The sequence below is a fragment of the Cervus canadensis genome, chromosome 25 (assembly GCF_019320065.1).
Source record: "Cervus canadensis isolate Bull #8, Minnesota chromosome 25, ASM1932006v1, whole genome shotgun sequence".
NCBI classification, from domain to species: domain Eukaryota; kingdom Metazoa; phylum Chordata; class Mammalia; order Artiodactyla; family Cervidae; genus Cervus; species Cervus canadensis.
Genome location: NC_057410.1, coordinates 6,304,224 through 6,326,811, shown reverse-complemented (window position 1 = coordinate 6,326,811; position 22,588 = coordinate 6,304,224). Strand labels below are relative to the sequence as shown.

General features: G+C 38.5%; 1 protein-coding gene across 3 annotated transcripts in view; it reads right to left on the bottom strand.

Moving 5' to 3' along the window:
- The window catches only part of USP15 (ubiquitin specific peptidase 15), a 125,024-nt gene extending 103,307 nt beyond the window's left edge, over positions 1-21,717 (bottom strand). For 2 of the 3 annotated variants that reach the window (XM_043446343.1, XM_043446344.1), the window contains exon 1: positions 21,558-21,708. In XM_043446343.1, the coding sequence (XP_043302278.1) occupies positions 21,558-21,646 (89 nt within the window). In that variant the 5' untranslated portion in view covers positions 21,647-21,708. Of the gene's footprint in view, positions 1-21,557 lie in introns of all 3 variants that reach the window. The other variant, XM_043446347.1, reaches the window with a different exon arrangement.
- Positions 21,718-22,588: the final 871 nt, after the last annotated feature.

The following is a 22,588-nucleotide window of genomic DNA, read 5'->3' as shown; positions in this document are numbered from 1 at the left end:
GCTAATAAGGGAACAGTAACACAAAGTCTGCGTATGCTTAAGTACGACTTCACTCTACACAGTGTGAGGACTCGGGTAAAGCAGGTGAGATGCCAAGGGACCCTAACAGGGGGTGCGTCCTTTTACACCCCAGGAGCCTCACTTGTCTCACCCTAGCCCTAACTCCAGAACATACACTCGAAAAATGAAGAAAACTACCCAGCTATACTGAGTTGCACAGGTATGCACAAAACATACATTTTTACATGTACTTACAATCACCACGTGCATTATGAACTACACTCTCCACATCTGTTACAATTTCTTGGCAGATTTTGGATAACCTTCCTTCTACCATTTCACAATAACTTACAGGCTGCAATGTTTTTGAATCCCACTTCAAGCAAATTTCCTTTTATTAAGAATAAAAATGACATATTTTTGGGGGTATTAGTGTGTTTCTCAACTTTTAATAAATGTAAAACTATGCTATCATTTTTATTAGGTGTCTTGTTTTTAAAAAATGGGTCACTGCCAAGAAATTTTCAAGTGCTGTGCCCCAACCCTATTTTTCCCATATGCCCTGTGGGTTTTACTGCATGATTTTGCATATAGCACAGTGATTTTCAGGAACACAAGCTCTATTACAGCAGAAGCTGTACAAAAATAAATTATAGTTGGATCAAAAACATAAATGTGAAAGCAAAAATATAATTTTTAAAAGATAATAGAAAAAACTCTTGTTACTTCAGAATATAGGAAGAGTAAAGACAAAAAACAAAAACTCTTAAAAGTAAAGGTTGATAAAATTGCAAGGTTAAAATGAAAACCTTCTGTTTAACCAAGTAAAGAAAGACAGAGACTGGGAAAAATACTGCCTATAACCAACAAAGGATTAGAATACATGAAAAACTCATTTAAAAAGAAAAAAAGGACAATACACAGGACATCAGAATGGCCTCGATACAAAGGAGAAAATGTTCTATATCATTAGCAATGTAAAAAATACAAATTAATATCATACCACATCGTTTGCATGAAATTGGTGAACACACAAGCACATGTACATGTGTCAATAATATTGTGTGGAGAAGATGTGTAGTAACTACAGCTCATAAACTATCAACTGGGGTGTAAACTAGAATCCTCATTTTGGAGAATAATTCGGCAATATTTATTAAAGATGAAGATGTGTATAATGCAAAATCACATATTGTCATTGCTAAGTCTTATCATGAGAAACTCTTGCACATATTTACAAGAATACAACTTGTAATGCAGTTACATTATATGTAGCGCAATGTAAGTAGCAAATAGAAAACTGGAAAAGCTCCCTAATATCCACTACTCCTATCACGACATATTATAGAAAAACTGAAATGAAAAACACAGCCGCAAGTATTAACATGGATAAATCTCAAAACTGCAATGCTGAATAAAAAAAATAGAAGCTGCAAAAGGATACATGAGTTGGACACAACTGAGTGACTGAACTGAATGTAACACAAATATATTGATACAGATATGTACACACAGTACAACTATAGAAAATTTTTAAACATGCCACAGATAATAATATTCATAGATTCCTATATACATACTGAAAATATAAGTAAAGGGAATAATAAAAATCCATTTCTGGAGGGTGGCTCCCTGTGGCAAGAGAGGGAAGGGGTTAGGATGAGGCAAACAGGTAAAGGGAGATTCAACTGTATTTGTAAAGATTTTTTTTAAACTAATAGAGGTTTACACAGGGGTTTTGTTACATTTTTCTCTGTATTCTGTTTTCTGAAATAGGATACTCAATATGATTAATATGTTTCTTATTTAATACAGAATGGGCTTCCCTGGTGGCTCAGTGGTAGAGAATCGACCTGCCAATGCAGGAGACACAGGTTTGATCTTTGGGTCACGAAGGTTTCCCGAGAAGGAAATGGCAACCCATGCCAATATTCTTGCCTTGGAAATCCCATGGACAGAGGAGCCTGGCAGGCTATAGTCTACGGGGTCACAAAAGAATTGGACATGACCTGGCAACTAAACAACAACACCGGTTTATGTATAACCTTCATATACAGGCACAGAATGAAAGTCAAACACACAGACTTGAACAACGCTGCAGCCAACAAAGCTGACAGCAAATGAGGTTTCAAGCATAAAAATGGGATAGAAATATGTACAGAAAAATGTATACAATAGACAGCTTTAGTTTCATTACTACTTATTTTTTAAAAGAAGTTCATTAGTTTCTATTACCTCATATTTATTTTATACTATCTGTTCCAAAAGAAAAGATCCTGATGCTGGCAAAGATTGGGGGCAGGAGAATGGGACGACAGGACGAGATGGTTGGATTGCATCACCAACTTATTGGACATGAGTTTGAGCAAGTTCCAGAAGTTGGTGAAGGGCAGGGAAGCCTAGCGTGCTGCAGTCTATGGGGTCGCAAACAGTCAGACACAACTGAGTGACTGAACAACAACAAATCTCTTCCAAATCCAACAGGTGAATTTCCATTAGATTTTAACAAAAAGTTACATAAACCTGGAAGAATTTTCTTTAGAAAAACATGACTTGTTTCCAAATTGATCAAATTATGAATTTGATATACAGTAATGCATTCATTTTCAAGAAATTGTTTGTTAACTAGAGCAACTACTAACTAAGCCAGAAAGGTGAAAATGATTGGTTGACATCTCATAAGAAATGAAAAGCACAAAGTACAAAAATACAGATTACCACCCCTGTTATCTGGGAAGATATGTAAACCAAACAATCAAAAAATTCTAAAACTGACATATATACTGATTTTAAGCTGATCAACCTTTAGTACCAAATATTAAACTTACCAAAGATTAAACTACAGACTTGCAATCATCTAAGTTTCAACTAAATACTAATGTGCAAACATCTAGATAGCCCAGAGTAATTATTAACCTCCTTATGATAAACAAACAAATTTAAGCTTCTTACACAAAGGAGTCAGTATCATACAGAAGAAACTGAGGATGAAATGTTTCTGAATAATATTGAGCCATCTCACTGTGTTCCTATATAAAAAGCTATGAAATAAATGTACCAAAATATGCTCAAGATCATTTCCACTTTTGAGTGAGGCTTCTGACTGTGGCTGAATCACTATCATTCCCTCTGTTTTAGTGAAAAGTGAAAGTGAAAATCGCTCAGTTCATTTCAGTTGCTCAGTCGTGTCCGACTCTTTGCGACTCCATGAATCGCAGCATGCCAGGCCTCCCTGTCCATCACCAACTCCCAGAGCCCACCCAAACCCATGTCCATCGAGTTGGCGATGCCAGCCAACCATCTCATCCTCTGTCGTCCCCTTCTCCTCCTGCCCTCAATCCCTCCCAGCATAAGGGTCTTTTCAAATGAGTCAGCTCTTCGCATGAGGTGGGCAAAGTATTGGAGTTTCGGCTTCAACATCAGTCCTTCCAATGAACACCCAGGACTGATCTCCTTTAGGATGGACTAGTTGGATCTCCTTGCAGTCCCAGGGACTCTCAAGAGTCTTCTCCAACACCATAGTTCAAAAGCATCAATTCTTCGGCACTCAGCCTTCTTCACAGTCCAACTCTCACATCCATACATGACTACTGGGAAAACCATAGCCTTGACTAGACGGACCTTTGTTGGCAAAGTAATGTCTCTGCTTTTTAATATGCTATCTAGGTTGGTCATAACTTTCCTTCCAAGGAGTAAGCGTCTTTTAATTTCATGGCTGCAGTCACCACCTGCAGTGATTTTGGAGCCAAAAAAATAAAGTCAGCCACTGTTTCCACTGTTTCGCCATCTATTTGCCATGAAGTGATGGGACCAGATGCCGTGATCTTGGTTTTCTGAATATTGAGTTTTAAGCCAACTTTTTCACTCTCCTCTTTCACTTTCAGCAAGAGGCTTTTTAGTTCCTCTTCACTCTCTGCCATAAGGGTGGTCTCATCTGCATATCAGGTTATTGATATTTCTCCCAGCAATCTTGATTCCAGCTTATGCTTCATCTTTCAGCCCAACGTTTCTCATGATGTACTTTGCATATAAGTTAAATAAACAGGGTGACTATACAGCCTTGACGTACTCCTTTCCCGATTTGGAACCAGTCTGTTGTTCCATGTCCAGTTCTAACTGTTGCTTTCTGATGTGCATACAGGTTTCTCAAGAGGCAGGTCAGGTGGTCTCGTATGCCCATCTCTTTCAGAACTTTCCACAGTTTACTGTGATCCACAAAATCGCTCAGTCGTGTCCAACTCTTTGTGACTGCATGGACTATACAGTCCATGGAATTCCCCAGGCAGAATACTGGAGTGGGTAGCCCTCTCCTTCTCCAGGGGATCTTTTCAACCCAGGGATTGAACCCAGGTCTCCTGCATGCAGGTGGATTTTTTAGCCAGATGAGCCACCAGGGAATACAAGGGACTTTAACGATGACGCCTCACATGTGTCACTACCCAAAAGGTCTGTTTTCGTTCCAATCCCAAAGAAAGGCAATGCCAAGGAATGCTCAAACTACCGCACAACTGCACTCATCTCACATGCTAGTAAAGTAATGCTCAAAATTCTCCAAGCTAGGCTTCAACAATATGTTAACTGTGAACTTCCAGATTTCAAGCTGGTTTTAGAAAAGGCAGAGGAACCAGAGATCAAACTGCCAACATCTGCTGGATCACTGAAAAAGCCAGAGAGTTTCAGAAAAACATCTATTTCTGTTTTATTGACTATGCCAAAGCCTTTGACTGTGTGGATCACAACAAACTGTAGAAAATTCTCAAAGAGATGGGACTACCAGACCAACTGACCCGCCTCTTGAGAAATCTGTATGCACATCAGGAAGCAACAGTTAGAATTGGACATGGAACAACAGACTGGTTCCAAATCGGGAAAGGAGTATGTCAAGGCTGTATATTGTCACCCTGTTTATTTAACTTATATGCAAAGTACATCATGAGAAACGTTGGGCTGAAAGATGAAGCATAAGCTGGAATCAAGATTGTTGGGAGAAATATCAATAACCTCAGATATGCAGATGAGACCACCCTTATGGCAGAGAGTGAAGAGGAACTAAAAAGCCTCTTGCTGAAAGTGAAAGAGGAGAGTGAAAAAGTTGGCTTAAAACTCAGCATTCGGAAAACTAAGATCACGGCATCTGGTCCCATCACTTCATGGCAAATAGATGGCGAAACAGTGGAAAACAGTGGCTGACTTTATTTTTTTGGCTCCAAAATCACTGCAGGTGGTGACTGCAGCCATGAAATTAAAAGACACTTATTCCTTGGAAGGAAAGTTACGACCAACCTCGACAGCATATTAAAAAGCAGAGACATTACTCTGCCAACAAAGGTCCGTCTAGTCAAGGTTATGGTTTTCCCAGTAGTCATGTATGGATGTGAGAGTTGGACTATAAAGAAAACTGAGTGCCGAAGAATTGATGCTTTTGAACTATGGTGTTGGAGAAGACTCTTGAGAGTCCCTGGGACTGCAAGGAGATCCAACCAGTCTATCCTAAAGGAGATCAGTCCTGGGTGTTCATTGGAAGGACTGATGTTGAAGCTGAAACTCCAATACTTTGCCCACCTGATGCAAAGAACTCACTTATCTGAAAAGACCCTGATGCTGGGAAAAACTGAAGGTGGGAGGAGAAGCAGATGACAGAGGATGAGATGGTTGGATGGCATCACCCACTCAATGGAAATGAGTTTGAGTAAGCTCCGGGAGTTGGTGATGGACAGGGAGGCCTGGCGTGCTGCAGTCCATGGGGTCACAAAGAGTCGGACACGACTGAGCGACTGAACTGAACTGACTGATGATTCTCAAACACTAGTACATCAATATGAAAATGTTCCTATAATGATACTATGAGTTTAAAATTACTAAAGAACATTTCACAGAGATTAAATATCTATGGTCTTCAATCAATCTCAAGTCCTTTAAAGACAACCAACATCCTCCAACTTATCTCCAGTTTAGACTTCTCTACTTCCAATAATTATTTCAAACCTTTTCAAAACACTAAGTCTCTAACCCATTAGGCTGAATAGACAGCCTTGCTGCTTACTTTTCAAAGAAGTAAGCCCCAACTTTCTAACTCTCTTACTCCCCACCTTTATCATCAGTGATTCCCTTACATACCCGTGGAGTATATAACTCTTCTTAAATCTAAGGCTAATAATTTTTGTTCCTATTCTTTGGACCTAATTTCCTTCTGCCTCCTTGGAGACTTACCTTAGAAACAGCCCCTACCATCTTTTTTCTCCCCGTACCTTTCCTGTCTTTTTTTTAACTTAGCCTATAAGAAGAGCCACTCTTTTCCCCCTTCTGCCCATGACTGCCCTACTCCCATGTTCATTTCCTCTTCTATCTGCTCCCATTTTTCTGACTTCTCCCTGCAGCCAAGCTTCTCCTTCCTCAATCTTTACTTACTCTTCGGCAAAGCACAACACATCTTGCTATCCCAATGGGCCCTCAAAAAGGTCCTCACGAAGCCACCAATGGCCACCCTACCAAATCCAAAGGATTCATAATTTTGTTACCGTATCAATGCTTTTAAATATAATCTCAGTGATTCTGCCTTTCCAGAGAGGAAGAATATATCTATATCTAAATATATTTAGCTATTTAAACAAGATTCCCTACTTCTACCTAAATGTTAGTAGTCCACAAAGCTGCTCTTCAATGTCCTCTTTTCTCAGTCAATAGTCTCAGTGATATTGTAACTGACACCAGTGAGTCTAAAATCTTCATGGTAAGACCAACGCTCAAGTTCTTGAATATTTCCAACTTCTACTCATCCATGTCAACTTGTATTTTTTTTTTATAGAATTTCAATTTCAAGTTGTCAATTGTCTTTACATCCTCAAATGTACTCCTTCTCTAATATCTCTTTAATAAATGTCATCAGTAATTTAGTATCCCAAACCAGAAACCAAATTATCCTACATTCCTCCATGACCCCTTAACATCTAGCAACCAAGTCTGTCCCTCTCTTCTTCATGCTCAGAAAAGTATCTAAGCTCGGTAACTCACCCTCCTCATCAGTCTTAAGTGGCATAGAGCACTGTAACAGCTGCCCAACTTGTAACTCTGCTTTAAATTTGCCTGCTGCCAATTTAGCCTCCATTCTGCTGCCAGACATTTTAAAAACATAAATATGATCATTCACTCTACTGTTAAAATTAAAATTTAGTGTCATGTGACAGACCTTACCTGTCTCCTGAGAAACCTGTATGAGGGTCAAGAAGCAATAGTTAGAACCCCGTATGGAACAACTGATTGGTTAAAGATTGAGAAAGGAGTACAACAGGGCTGTCTGCGGTAACCCTGTCTGTTTAATCTGTACACTGAGCAACATAATGAGAAATGCTGGGCTGGATGAGTTACAAGCTGGAATCAAGATAAGTGGGAGAAACATCAACATCCTCAAATATGTGGATGATCCCACACTAATGGCAGAAAGCAAAGAGGAACTAAAAAGCCTCTTGATGAGCATGAAGGAGAGAGTGAAAGACCTGGCTTAAAACTGAATACTAAGAAAAATAAGATCATGCCATCCAGCCTGATTTACTTCATGGTAAATAGAGGGGGAAAAGGTGGAAGTAGTGACAGATTCCCCTTCTTGGGCTCTAAAATCACTGCAGATGGTGCCTGCAGCCATGAAATTATAAGACGTTTGCTTTTGGCAGGAAAGCTATGACAAACCTAGACAGTGTGCTGAAAAGCAGAGACATTACTCTGCCAATCAGGTCCATATAGTCAAGGCTATGGTTTTCCCAGTGGTCACATACAGTTGTGAGGGCTGGACTGTAAAGAAGGCAGTGCCAAAGAACTGATGTCTTCGAATTGTGGTGCTGGAGAAGGCTCTTGAGAGTCCCCTGGACAGCAGAGAGATCAAACCAGTAATCTTAAGGGAAATCAACCCTGGATACTTGGAAGTACTGATGTTGAAGCTGAAACTCCAGTATTTGGTCATCTGATGTGAACAGCTGACTCTCTGGAAAAGTCCCTGATGCTGGGAAAGATTGAGGGCAGAAGAGAGTGTAAGATGATGAGATGGCTGGATGGCATCACCAATGCAATGGACACGAACTTGGGCAACTTCGGGAGATGGTGAGGGACAGAGTGTCCTGGCATGTTGCAGTCCATGGGGTCACAAAGAGTCAGACACAACTGGGTGACTGAACAACAACAACAGAATAGAAATGTTTTTATTTATATTTATGTAAAGTTTTTTGTATAAAGTGTTTTCAAATTAATCTTTAGAGTAACTTTTCCCCATCTTTTTTTGTTTAGCTGATGGGGAAACCAAAACTCAGAGAAGCTATGTACCTTAACAAGGTCATACAACACTGAGTGCGTAGGGCCTGTTTCCAGTATACACTCTAGTTTTCAGACTTGAAAGTTCAGTGTTCTTTCTACTGTTTAAACTTTACTTTAAAAGCCATTTACTAACAGAGAACTAAGGCTTCCCAGGAGGCTCAGTGGTTAAGAATCCGCCTGCTAATGCAGGAGATGCAGGTTCGATTCCTGTTTTGGGAAGATCCCCTGGAGAAGGAAATGGCAACCCACTCCAGTATTTTGGCCTGGGAAATTCCATGGACAAAGGAGACTGGTGGGCTGCAGTCCATGGGTTGCAAAGAGTTGGACACAATGCAGTGACTGAGACACATTTAGAATAAACAAAATCCTTTTTGAAAAAATAATATTTTAGCATATGAACAGGAGTTATTTCACGAATAAGATAAAAAGCTACCTAGATGGAAGGAACAGCACACGCTGGAGCCGGAACAGCTCCGGGACTCGGGTACACCGGGAGAGTTAGATGCAGACGGAGTTTACGACAAAGGCAGAAGGGACGCTAGATAAGGCAGGCTGGAGCCAGACCACAGCACCTTTAAGGTAATCAAAGAGTTTATCCTAAATGCAAGGAAAGCCACTGACAGATTTTTAGAAGAGAAGAGATATAATCTGATTTACATTTCATGAAGACTGAGAGTATCTCACAGGAGTACTGGGAGGTTTAAATACAAGTAAAATGTTTAATAAATCAAAACTTACATAAAGTTATAAGTACTTCAAAAAGGCCTAAACTGTATGGTGCTAAATATTCTAATGGCATCAAGAAAGACAATTTGTAATGTGCTCTGGACAGAATAATTTTCAATGGCTACAGAGAAGCAGGATCAATTTTAGGACCCAAAACAAATCAATTTAAAATGAGTCCATTTTAAAACAGCCCTCAAATGCAGAAAACCTACTGTAAGAACTAAAAAGGCCAGGTTGTAGGTTTTTTGCTGTTATTTGTGTTTTTTTGGGGGTGGGGGGAGGTGGTAGAGAAGACAGACAGGAGAGTCTCAAAAGCTGGTTAGTGTCTCTGCACACACCAAAAGAAAATTTAAGAAACATATAAAGGGACCAGTAAATGATTCAGAAACAGTCCTAAATACAAAGACATTTAAAAGCAGTATAGGGAAATGGGGAAATCCCAAGAGCTGGATTCAGAAAACCATGGGGTTAGTGAATGCATGATTCTGTTTTGCTTTTTTGGATTAGTATATGTTTATGCTGATAATTTCCAAATAAGCAGTTCCTTCTAAATTGCTTAATACTTATATATGATGTTTACTTTTCAAAAAACCCTACCTTTTTCTCTGCAAAGTAGATATAAGACAGTCACTATTTTGCAACTGAGAAGACACACAAAAATTTCAGCCTAATTCAATGTAGCACATACTCTGAAAACAACATGTATAACTGTTGTATGTAGAATTAACAGCATAAACACTTTTGGATATTAATTCACTCTATGACTAATCATCTCATTGAATAAAATACTGTTTCAATTACATTTAAGTTGCAATAGCATAAGCCATTTTTAATACTAAAAGAGATATTTATAGTATCCAGTACTTTAAATCATTATAAAACTAGATACTTCACTGTTTTTTCTTTTTAAGTACCACAAAGGAAAACTCTTCAGTAAAACATAATCAAGGAAAGCTATTAAGTTGTTCAAATAAACCAATGGTTTGGTTAATCATCCCTTTATATCTTAATTTTTAGGTCTGAAGCATTTCCAACCTACTTTTTGCTCTACACATTAAATTCATCAGTTGGCAAGAACTAATTTTTATGACCTCTTTTACATCTAAACTACAAGACAAAGAACTCAGGAAGGAGGCCAAGTAAAATTGTGAAAGTGAAAAGAAAACACACAGAAGTGGAGAAAATGTTGCATGTCACCTATCTGACAGGGGATTTGTATCTAGAATATATATAAAGAACTCTTAAAACTCAATAATGAAGAGAAAATTGCCAAATGAGAAAATGGGCATCGCTTCTCGGCCTTTTGGCTAAGATCAAGTGAGAAAATGGGCAAAGAATACAGATAGGCATTTTTGCCAAAAGGGCTAATAAGCATATATGAAAAGATCTGCACCAACATTAGCCACTATGAAAATGCAAATTGAGCCTCCAATGAGATACCACTTCACATCCCCCAAAATGGCAATAATCAAAAAGACAGACAATAAGTATCATGATGATGCAGAGAAACTGGAACCCTTACAGATCGCTGGTGGCAATGGAAAATGGTGCCACCACTTTGGAAAAGAGTCCATTAGTTCCTCAAAAAATAAACACAGGGACTCAGCAATTCCATTGCCAGATATGCACCCAAGGGAAATGAAAACTTATGTCTAGACTAAAACTTGCACATAAATGTTCATAGCAGGATTATTCATAACAATCAAAAAGTGTGAAGAAGCCAAAAGTCCATCAACTGAAGAAGGAATAAATTGAATGTGGTATCCCTATACAATGGGACATTTTGTGGCAATAAAAAGAAATGATGTACTGATATACACTATAAAATGGATGAATCTAAAAAGCATTATGTTAAGTAAATGAAGCCAGAGACAAAAAAAACACATATATGATTCTATTTACATGAAATATCCAGAAGGTAAATTTATAGAACAAGATAGAAGATAAGTAGCTGCCAAGAACAGCGGGATGTGGGTAGAAAAGGGGGTGGGGGAAACTGCTAATAGGTATGCGGTTTCTTTTAGGGCTGATAAAAATATTCCAAAATTGATTGTGGTGATGGCGGCACAATTCTATGAATATACCCAAATTCAGTGAATTTTACACATCAAGTGATATGTGATACCACTCACCTATTTCTTTTCTCTGCCCATGTTCCCTTCCTCCAGAGACAGTATGTTATGTTAATTATACCACAATAAAGCTATGATCTTTTATCAAAAGTGTGAAAGGGCCATAAATCTGGATGGAATTACTAGTGATGATTTTCCAAAGATTGGTTTTGAAGTACGTGAAAGTCAAGACTTAGTAAAATGTACTGGAAATAACATGAATGAATGTAAACTCCCGTGAGGAAGGGATAAGTAAAGAATCTGCAGGAAACAAAACTTGTATGAAAGAGCTGTATCAGTTAGAAATGAGACTGCTAAGACTAGAATGTTAAACCAGAAAAACCTAGAAAATTCTATAGGTTCCTCATAGATAATACATGAACATGGTATTTTATTAATATGACAAAACTGCCACATCTTAATTTTAATACTTTCAAGTATTCATCCCTCAAAGAACTGTTTCCCATAAAATGGGTATGGCTATCACTCAAAGGCAGGCAGTGGCAGTGTATTTTAAAATGCAGGTTTCAGAGTTGACTGTCTAGATCAGAATCTCTGCTGTACCTCTGACTGACCATATCACCATGTGCACTTAACTCTGTACTTCAGTTTCTGAAACTTAAAAGAGAACACTATCACTTATTTTATACATACAAAAAGCTCTTAAACTCATACATGAATGGTAATATTTGTAATCATAGCCACAACTGCATGGTACATAGAAATACTTAGCTATACCTTTTCTGAGATTTTAAAAGCTTGAAATTCATTCAAATTTATGAAAATAAATTTTCCCTCTATATCACAGATAAATCTCTTGATTAAACTGTTAAACTTCATCAAGTTGCTATGACATATTGCTAAATAATATAAAGCAACCCAAATTATCAGATCTCTTTAACCATGATCATTTAACCCTTATCATTCTTTCTCCTTTCTTCTAGTTTTATGATACAATTGACATACAGCACTATAAAAGTTTAAGGTGTACAGCATGATGATTTGACTTACATACATCATGAAATGATTACCACAGTAAATTTAGTGAACACCCATTATCTCATATAGATACAAAATTAAATAGAAAAAAAAATTTCCTTATGATGAGAACAGTGGCCACAGGACTGGAAGAGGTTCAAATTTTATTCCAATTCCAAAGAAGGGCAATGCCAAAGAATGGTCAAACTACAGCACAAGTGCACTCATTTCACATGCTAGCAAAGTAATGATCAAAATCTTTCAAGCTAGAATTCAAATAGCATGTGAACTGAGAACATCCAGATGTACAAGCTGGATTTAAAAAAGGCAGAAGAACCAGAGAGCAAATTGCCAACATCCGCTGGGTCACAGGAAAAGCAACAGAATTCCAGAAAAACATCTACTTCTGCTTCACTGACTATGCTAAAGCCTTTGACTGTGTGGATCACAACAAACTGGAAAATTCTTCAAGAGATGGGAAACCTGTGTGCAGGTCAAGAAGCAACAGTTAGAACTGGACATGGAATAGCAAACTGGTTCAAAATTGGGAAGAGTATGTCAAGGCTGTGTACTGCTTATTTAACTTAAATGCAGAGTACATCATGTGAAATGCCAGCTGGATGAAGCACAAGCTGGAATCAAGAATGCTGGGAGAAATATCAATAACCTCAGATATGCAGATGACACCACCCTAATGGCAGAAAGCTAAGAACAACTAACGAACCTCTTGATGAAGGTGGAAGAGGAGACTGAAAAATCTGGCTTAAAATTCAACATTCAAAAAACGAAGACCATGGCATCCAGTCCCATCACTTCATGGCAAATAGATGGGGATAAAATGGAAACAGTGACAGACTTTATTTTCTTGCACTCCAGAATCACTGTAGATGGTGACTGCAGCCATGAAATTAAAACATGTTTGTTTCTTGGAAGAAAAGCTGTGACAAATGTAGACAGTGTATTAAAAAGCAGACATCACTCAGTCAACAAACGTGTGTCTAGTTAAAGTTATGGTTTTTCCAGCAGTTATGAATGGACATGAGAGTTGGACCATAGAGAAAGCTGAGTGGTGAAGAATTGATGCTTTCAAACTGTGGTGCTGGAGAAGACTCTTGAGAGTCCCTTAGACAGCAAGGAGATCAAACCAGCCAATCCTAAAGGAAATCAATCCTGAGTATTCACTGGAAGCACTGATGCTCCAATACTTTGTCCACCTGATGAGAAGAGCCGACTCATTAGAAAAGACCCTGATGCAGGGAAAGACTGAAGGCAGGAGGAGAAGAGGATAAGAGAGGATGAGATGGTTGGATGGCATCACTGATTCAATGGACATGAGTTTGAGCAAACTCCAAGAGATAGTGAAGGACAGGGAAGCCTGATGTGCTGTAGTCCACGGGATGGGCAGAGTCAGACACAACTGAGTGACTGAACAACAACGATGAGAATTCTCAGGATTTACTCTAACAACTCCCACATATAATATTCAGCACTGTTAATTATATTACAATGGAATATTGCTTTTGTTGTTTAATCATTAAGTCACGTCCAGCTCTTCTGCAACCCCATAGACTACAGTCGGCCAGACTCCTCGGTCCATGGGGTTTCCTGGGCAGGAATACTGAAGCAGGTTGTCATTTTCTTCTCCTTCACCACTGAGCCACCAGGGAAGTCCCACAATGGAGTATTCAGTTCAGTTCAGTCGCTCAGTCGTGTCCGACTCTTTGCGACCCCATGAATCACAGCACACAGGCCTCCCTGTCCATCACCAACTCCCGCAGAGTATTACTCAGCCATAAAGAAGAATAAAATCTTGCTATGTGCAACAGCATGAATGGACATGGAAGATATTACGCTAAGTGAAATAAGTAAGAAAGACAAATATGTATGATTTCACACATATATGGAATCTAAAAGACAAACATAAGAAAACAGAAACAGTCATAGATACAAACAGGTGGTTGCTAGAGAAAAGGAAGGTAGGCAGAGGAGAGAAATAGGTAAGTGAGGTTAAGAGGAACAAACTTGCCGTTGCAAAATATATGAGTTCCAAGCATGAAAAGTACAATGTGGGAAACAGAATCAGTTATCATGTAATACCTTTGTGTGGTGACACATAGTAACTAGATTTATCCTGGTGATCCTTTTGAAGTATATAGAAATATCTAATCACTATGTTCTGTAACAGGAAGTGACAGTGTTATAGGACAACCAACCAACCAAACTCATTAAAAAATTAGATCAGATTTGTGGTTACCAGAGGCAAGGGCATGGGGGGAGGAGGACTTGTATGAAGGCAGTCAAAAGGTACAAACTTACAGGTAGAAGATAAGTACTAGAGAGGTAATGTACAACATGATAAATATAATTATCACCCTTATCATTCTTAACCTTTTTGTTTTTTACTACAGGAACTTGATGCTCTTTTCACTCAAGCGAAGAATTTTTTCTCTAATGCTCCCCGGTTTGGATTTCACTGGCTAAGTGAAATAAGTCAGACAGAAGAAGACAAATATCTTTTTGTCTTTTATATTACTTTTATGTGGAATCTTAAAAAAAATGATACAAATGAACTTATTTACAAAACAGAGACTCACAGACACAGAAAATAAACTTTCGGTTATCAAAGGGGGAAGTGGGGGAGGAGGGGTTAATCAGGAGTTTGGGATTAAAATATACACACTACTATATATAAAATACATAACCCACAAGGACCTACTGGTAGCATAAGGACCCATGTTCAGTATCCTGTAATAACCTCTAATGGAACAATCTAAAAACATGGATCTACATCTGAGTCACCTTGCTGTACAGCTGAAACACGACACTGTAAATCAACTATATTTCGTTTAAAAACAAAAACTGGCTCCCTAAAACTTAGACTAGCCTGGTCTCAGAGACACTCTGGACTTGCTTGTGAGAGCCTTTGATGCTTTCACTAAAAAGTCTTTTCTAAGGCTACTTCTGCTAAATCATTTTCCTGAATTACGAGGAATTATCACACTAATACCTGGACCTTCTCAAAGCTAAAGGGAGAGTGGAAGGGACAGCATTCTTAGTATTCCTCCTCGTAAAGAAGAAAAAGTAGTCATTACCCTCCTTTTCTTTTTGGAGAACTATAAGAAAACCAAGTGGAATCTTACTGACAGAAGCAGTATTCTAGGCATAACCAAATTTGGGTTAACCCTACAGAGGTTTTCTGCCTTATATTAGAATCTGAGCTTCTTTCTTTTTGAGGAGCTGTTCTTGATTGTGTTTGCTCAGATACATCATTTTAATCTGCATCCAAAACTGAGGTCACTTACTAGCAATCAGTCTTATTCTAGGTTTCTTTGGTAGTGGCTTCTGTGTACAATGAATGGTGACGCTAAAAGGAACTACATTTCTCTTTATAAAGAAGAGATGGAGAAAGAATCTGAAAGAACAACTTCAAAGGAATAAATATAAGATACACAGTGTGAATTACAGTGGTAACTAAGGAAATGAAAATAAGAGGCACAAACCGAACTGACATTACTCAGGAAGGAAAAAACCAGCAACTGCAGACAAACTCTATATGGAGACTAAGAAGAAACAGTTTAATGGTTTATGAAATACTGTTTGAATTACACTTGAGTAGTGACAACACAAAACATTTTAATACTAAAAAGATACTAGTAGGATTTAGCCTTTTAAATCATTGTAAACCAGGTATGTAAGTAATATTTTAAAAACCAGCTCTGAAACCCTCAAACATCTATAAAATGAGGTAAATAAGAACTCTTGCTTTAATAGCTGCACAAGTATAAAGCATTTAGGATAGTGGCTTGAGGAGAGTAAGCATGCAATACATGCTCACTAGTGGTGGTATTATTATTACCTGTGAACCACATGCAAACCAACTGATGTCTCTCAGATTTCTCATCTACAAGAACAGAATACACACGTATCTTGAGAATCCAACCAGATGTGTGCAAACACCTTCACCAGTAATTCTCAACTTTCCCTTTGTCTCCCTGCCAGTATAGCTGATGGTTTCAATTCACTTATCAATAATCACAGTTTTTCAGTGAAGTTATTCTCACAGTGAGGAAAAGAAAAACCACTCTAAATTCTTGTCCAACATAGTGGACATGAGTTTGAACAAAATCCCGGAGACGGTGAAGGACACAAAAACCCGGCGAGCTGCAGTCCACGGGGTCACAAAGAGTTGGGCATGATTGAGTGATTGAACAACACATAATAAAGAGATGTATCTAATGACTAATATGGCAAAACTGATTTTATCAGCAGTGATACCACATGGACTGTCAGTTTTCAGATGTTAAAGAGGTATCGACATGGTTATGTACCTTCCAGTGTCTTAAGTGTGCTTTGACTTTGAAAATTCACAAAAAGTTGGTAATCATGGAACGTAAAATATCAAACTTTCACATTTGCATTTTCTGGGCTATTTCAATGGATTCTTAGTGGGGAACAAAAAAGTCTTATGCATTTGTGATTTATACTTTTAAAATATGGGTAAAGTACTGAAACAAAATATCCTACTCTTACTACAAGCTCTTACTATCTGCTTGATATGCTGTTTCTGTAAAACTACACGTAAAGGGGCCATATGGCCTCTAACAATCACTTATGATTACTAATAAACAAAATCCCAAATCTAAACAATACATGAGCCCAACTGCTTTTGCTTAAATGTACTTTCGGACTGAAATAATATTTGTTCTACATATTCAGTTAAAAACTTACTAATCCTTAAACGTATTTTATTTTCCAAAAGCAGTATAAGATTTTTCCACCATATCAAAACTAAACAGTCACAAGAAACGAGTGTGGGATAAAACGGTAGAAGTCTCTTCCTAAATATAAATTAGATTCCATTTAAAGAGAAAAGCATGTTCATTTAAAAAAACAAGTGGAACACTTTAAAATGCCTCTTTAAAAGGCAGTGTAGCACAATAATTTTAAGGCCTGATTTAAAGCCCTAAACTACTTGGGTCCAAATCTCAGATGTATCACTGTGTGAACACTTCTTCAAGCCTATCTGGGGAAACTCTTATTCTGGCCGGTGTGAACTGGCACACATTCACATTCTGGTACCCTAGAATCGCGGCGATGAGGAACTAAATACTTCAACAACACCTAGCACAGTGTCTTTTAAATGTAATATCATAGGTCATAGCCTGACAATTCTTATCATACTTACATCCAAGCAAGACTAGTAACAGTCACAAAATTATTTTCTAAAACATCTATTTAATACTTTGTATGTGCTAATGAAAAAAGGCGGTATGATTTAGGAAAAAATCTGAATGTCACTAAGTAGATGCTAAAGCTCTGGATCTGCTCGGCCAAATGGGGTACATTAATCTTGGCTTCATTAACAACTTACAAGTGATTTAAAAACTTATGAAAAGGATTAAATAAGGAAAAGCTACTTTTCTCAATTTTAAGCAATTAAAATGTGAAAAATATGCTTTAACATCCCTACTTCTGTTATGTTCATCAATTGACCAACACTAAAAAACACTTTTGCTTTCTGGTTTCATTTGATGCAAGTGATATAACATATATCCTATTTTAGAGGTAAACATTTTGATACAATTAAAGCTAACAGTAAGGGTAATATAAAAACTTCTTGGCAAGCACACACTAAACAATTTGGAGTTCATATTGATTAACAGTTCCCATTTACATTATTAACTGATTGTCTGATTTAAGATTATTTTGTTAGTGTGAATCAAAGTTGCAAAAACATAAGGGACAATAAAGATTTCTAAGTAAAACAGTAGGAAAGGAAAGCTCTAATTGAAATTAAAGCCTCCTCTATCAAAAAAAACTTGATTGGTCCAATTCCTCTGCAGTTTGAGACAAAAACATCACACATGGCTATATGGCTACATTTTTAAATGACTATAAATGAAAGTTACTCTTCAAAGTTACCGCAAATCTACTAATTTTATTAGAGTTTATACAAAAATGACATGCAAGATTTAATCTATAAAGGAAGTTTTGAACATACTTGAACATAAAAATTAGTGGAAATGATTGGTAGATGAATAACATTTAATAAAATAAGGGACTACAGCAGTGGTTTTGGTGACTTATAGTCATTTATTTACTTACAATAAATCCATTTTAAAAGAAATCACCTAAGAGAGTACATAATCCACAACACGTATTTGTATATTTGCACACTTACTTATTTAACTATCATTCCCTTCAATAGGTTCTTCCATCCCTGATATACTTAATGCAATGTATTTTAAACAAATTTTCCTTTTATTTTATTAGAAAAACTACCATGTACCTAAAAATTAAGTTGTCTTTCATTCATCCAAAGCAAACAGTTCTAGTTCCTTTACTCTTTTTCTACAGTTTCTAAATTCTAATAGTGTTGTTCATAGTTTTCTGAATCTCTCCCTGGAGCTAAACACAGATCAGGAAACAGCACAAAAGATCACGCCTTCTAAGGCAGATAGGTGTTACTTTTATACCCAACCTTTTTAAGAAGTGTATCTCTTTTACATCAATTTTGACATTTTTGTCACTATAAAATTTAATACCAAACATATCATAAGGTTTGTTACTCATCTCAGACACATGTAGCTTATTTTCATCTCTAGAAAGTTAGTTTCCAGATAAAAATCATCCACTATTTACAAATAAACAGAAATTCTAGTAGCCACATAGAAGCAAATCTTTATCCTTGGCCAGGTGTTAGCATTAATTACCAGAGTAGTAAGAGGCCGTCCTTATCTGCAAAGTACTCACAACCTAATTAATGATCTTTACTTATTTGAATGTATTTGACTATAACAAGAAATGTTAGTATTAAAATTTCAAGAATAAACTCATGGTAAACCTATCATTTTTTCTTAACAGTCCAATCAGTCTTTTCAAGATGGTAATATACATATGCCAAGACAATGTTTCATTTGCATATGGCCCATTTCAGCTATTAAAAAACAAACAGAATTTTCTCAAACACCCATAAATGACTAATCCAAGGCTTTTTTAAGACTTTAAAAAGAGAAACAACTGTTTAACAAGTTTTACTGAGTACCAGAAACATGAACCCAAGCTACAACTAAACCATTAAATATCTTTACCAATTCTGTACTCACGAACACTTTATCAAATTCATACTTAACAAATTACTCTCCTTAAAATTCTGAATCAAACTTTCGCTAATTCCTTTTTTGATAGGTTTCACCTGCTAATTCCAAGTCAACTGGCTCACATATAAACCAAATTAGTTTCTGGAGCATCCCGGTACCATCTTTTCCTGCATTTTTTTCCTTCAAATGAGAGGGGAAATCAATTGTGAGGATAAAAATTTGCACATTCTGCTGTTACTTAAATGTCTGGGCCTCAGTTTTCTTTTCTTTAAGATGGAAGCACTGAAACAACTCAAATTTATGAACTTCCTGTATTTACTCTTATAAATATCAACAGATCTTTAAAATGATTTACAGAAACTTTGTCAAAAATAAAAAGGCTAAACTTTAAAGTTTAATGGTCACAATATCCATACTGCTTTGATCATCCTTTACGGTTAACACCACCAATTATTACTCAGTGTATCAAAACCACAACAACATTAACAAGTAGTAATATACACATAAATAATATCTATATATTAAATTAAATAGCATCACTAACTCAATGAACATGAGTTAGACCAAACTCCAGGAGACAGTGAAGGACAGGGAAGCCTGTACTACAGTCCATGGGGTCACAAAGAGTCAGACACAACTTAGCGACTGAACATCAACAAATATATTAAATTGTAGATTTGTATTTCATGAAAATCCACATTTACCTTTGTATAAGGTGATATTAGGCAAGGTAAATTAAGAATGTTAAAATATCCTTTAACAAACAATAGGAAGTAAGGACTGATTTCATCTTTAACAATTCACAGGAAAAGGTAAACAAAAATGTCCTAGGAAATGTCCAATTTCCCCACAGTAATAAACATCATAGGAACCCTCTGGTATGAACAAGAATGATTATTAAACCATATTTTTTGCTGCAATCCAACAAGTATATGTTTACACTCTCAGGGATTTTAAATCATATAAAACATACAGTGCAGCCTAACAAAATAAGAAAAAGTACCAAGACTTAGACCAAATTATTTAAATTCAAGTCCCAAGTCTGCCATCTACTAGCTTACTTGACAGTGATTCTAGCTTACTTGACAATGATTCTAATACCACAGCATTTTAACAGAAATGGTGGTGATAAGAAGGTAACTAAAATTTAATGTTATCTCAAGGCAGAAAATCTTGTAGACTATTTCACTGAATCAGGATAAACCCCTAAATGAAATTATTCTGTCCATTTTGTAGAGGAAATCATTGAGATGCAATGTAAATTAACTTTCCTCAAAGTCACACTGAAAGCTAAGTGGTGGAAAGGCTAACCTAACTTGAGTCTAAATCTCACGCTCCTTCCACTAAGCCATATTGAGGAAATGAAAAAACACGCTTGCGTATTATACACAACTGTTATGGTGACGATGGAAAAGTGAAAATAACTTTTATTATAATAAAGAAGCACATGATCCTTCCTAATGAAACAGAGCACTTTAGGTTACATATTCACATACTGAAGTTATTCTGAATACCACTTGATATGGCCCACAAATATTAAAATCTACAAATACTTTCTTCGACATTTTAAGTATATCCTTTGGTATTTTATAAGTTTGAATGTTAGCAAGTGACTGAAGCTTCAAGTGGACTTATCTACTTCTTGCAGGCCTACGTTATCCTTCCAATAAGAGGGAAGGGCTGCACTTCTAAGGGAAACGCTGCCGGCATCTACCAAGGCTCCACTAAAGCACAAGACCACGTGGTACCACTCAGAAGCCTAAGGTTCAGTACTCCTCGCCCTCCTTTTGACAAGGAACTAGGAACTGGGTTCCTTTCTCTTAAGTGGCGCCCTGACACATGCCACCTGTGTAGTAGGAACCGCAAACATCCTGCAGCCGGCCTCCCGGAAGAATACGAGAATCAGAATAGGGGAACTTGGATGCCGACAAGGCAGGGAAAGGAAATGACTAAAGAAGTGAAGCGGGTGAGATAGGGACCAGCCGCGGGGCCAGGACCTGTCAAACATTAAGAGACTCACACCGAACGAGAGTCACCTATCGTTCGGGAAGGCCTGAAGTGGGAGCGGCACCACCAGAGGAAGAAGGACGAGAACAGCACGAGCCGCCACCGCCGCTCCCCGCAAGCCTTTCAGCAACGCCTCGACGAGCCATGAACCGTGGCCCTCATTTCGGGTCCAATCTTTGCCCCAACCTTTCGGAAGCGGCCAAAATCCTGCTGCCTGAGGCGGCCGCCGCCGGACCTGCCCGCACCTGTCACCAGCGAGACACCAGCCCGCAGTTCCCACCGAGTTCCCCACCACCCTCGGGCAACCGCAGCCACCTCAACCTCTTTCCCTCACCAGGTGTCCCCTTTCCGGAGCGAGGTTTTGAGCAGCGTCGCGATGTCAGACCGCTGGATGTCCAGATCTGCCGCTCCACCTTCCGCCATCTTCTTCCACTAGCGGTAGCGGAGGCGGCAGCGACGGCGGCGGCACGCCCCAGAGCATTGTGGGAATGGCGTCCCGCGGCCCCTCCCAGTCGGCAGGTCGAAACCAAAAGAGACGTAAGGGTGGGGGGGTGCGCCTCCGGACCGGCGTTGGCCCCGGGCGGAGTGAGTGCGCCGCCGAGGTCGGCTGCCTCGCGTCGGCCCCCGCCCGTCCAGCAGCTCGCCTCGGCCTCCTACGGCCCGGGAACGCCTGGTTTTAACTCTCGTCTGTGGGGCCTGGATCCTGTCTCACTTGAGCGGTGCCACCGCCCTGCCCATGCTGACTTCTGCCTTCCCTTCCGTCTTTCCCACAGACGCCTGAAAACCCTTATTTGCGCATTCACTCACACTTGAGGGTGGGGCGGCGCGGGGGGCGTGGGGACGGCTAGAATATGGCAGAAAAATTTTAACAGGTCTGTGACTCGAGTCTTTCCGTGGAGAGTCCCAGAACCTAAACTCGGTGAAGATGGGACCAAATCTAGCAACCCGAAACCGAACGCTTAGCCGCAGTGCTCTTTCTGGGCTCTTTCTTGCGCTCCTAGTCCTGCTGTAGGTGGAGACCTTTTATAGGCTCTTTGTGACGCCTCCCCAGGCACACCCAGATAGCTGAGCTGCAGTGAGAAACAGGTTCCAGTTCCTCGGTGAACAAGGTGTAAAATATGTACCGAATAGTGCCAGGTACTAAAATAAAGGAGCGAAAACAGGCGAGAAACCCATTCTCCTAGACACTATGAAGTGACATTCCTAGCCACACCTTCCCATGGTGTGTGCACCTGAAAGAAGGTAATACTAGCTATTATTTGAAGCCGATGATGTTAAAAATGGGAAAATCGAGTCTCACAGATCAAATGCCAAGGTCACACAGTAAGTGGAGAGGCAAGTTTATAATCCAGCTTCACAGGCACA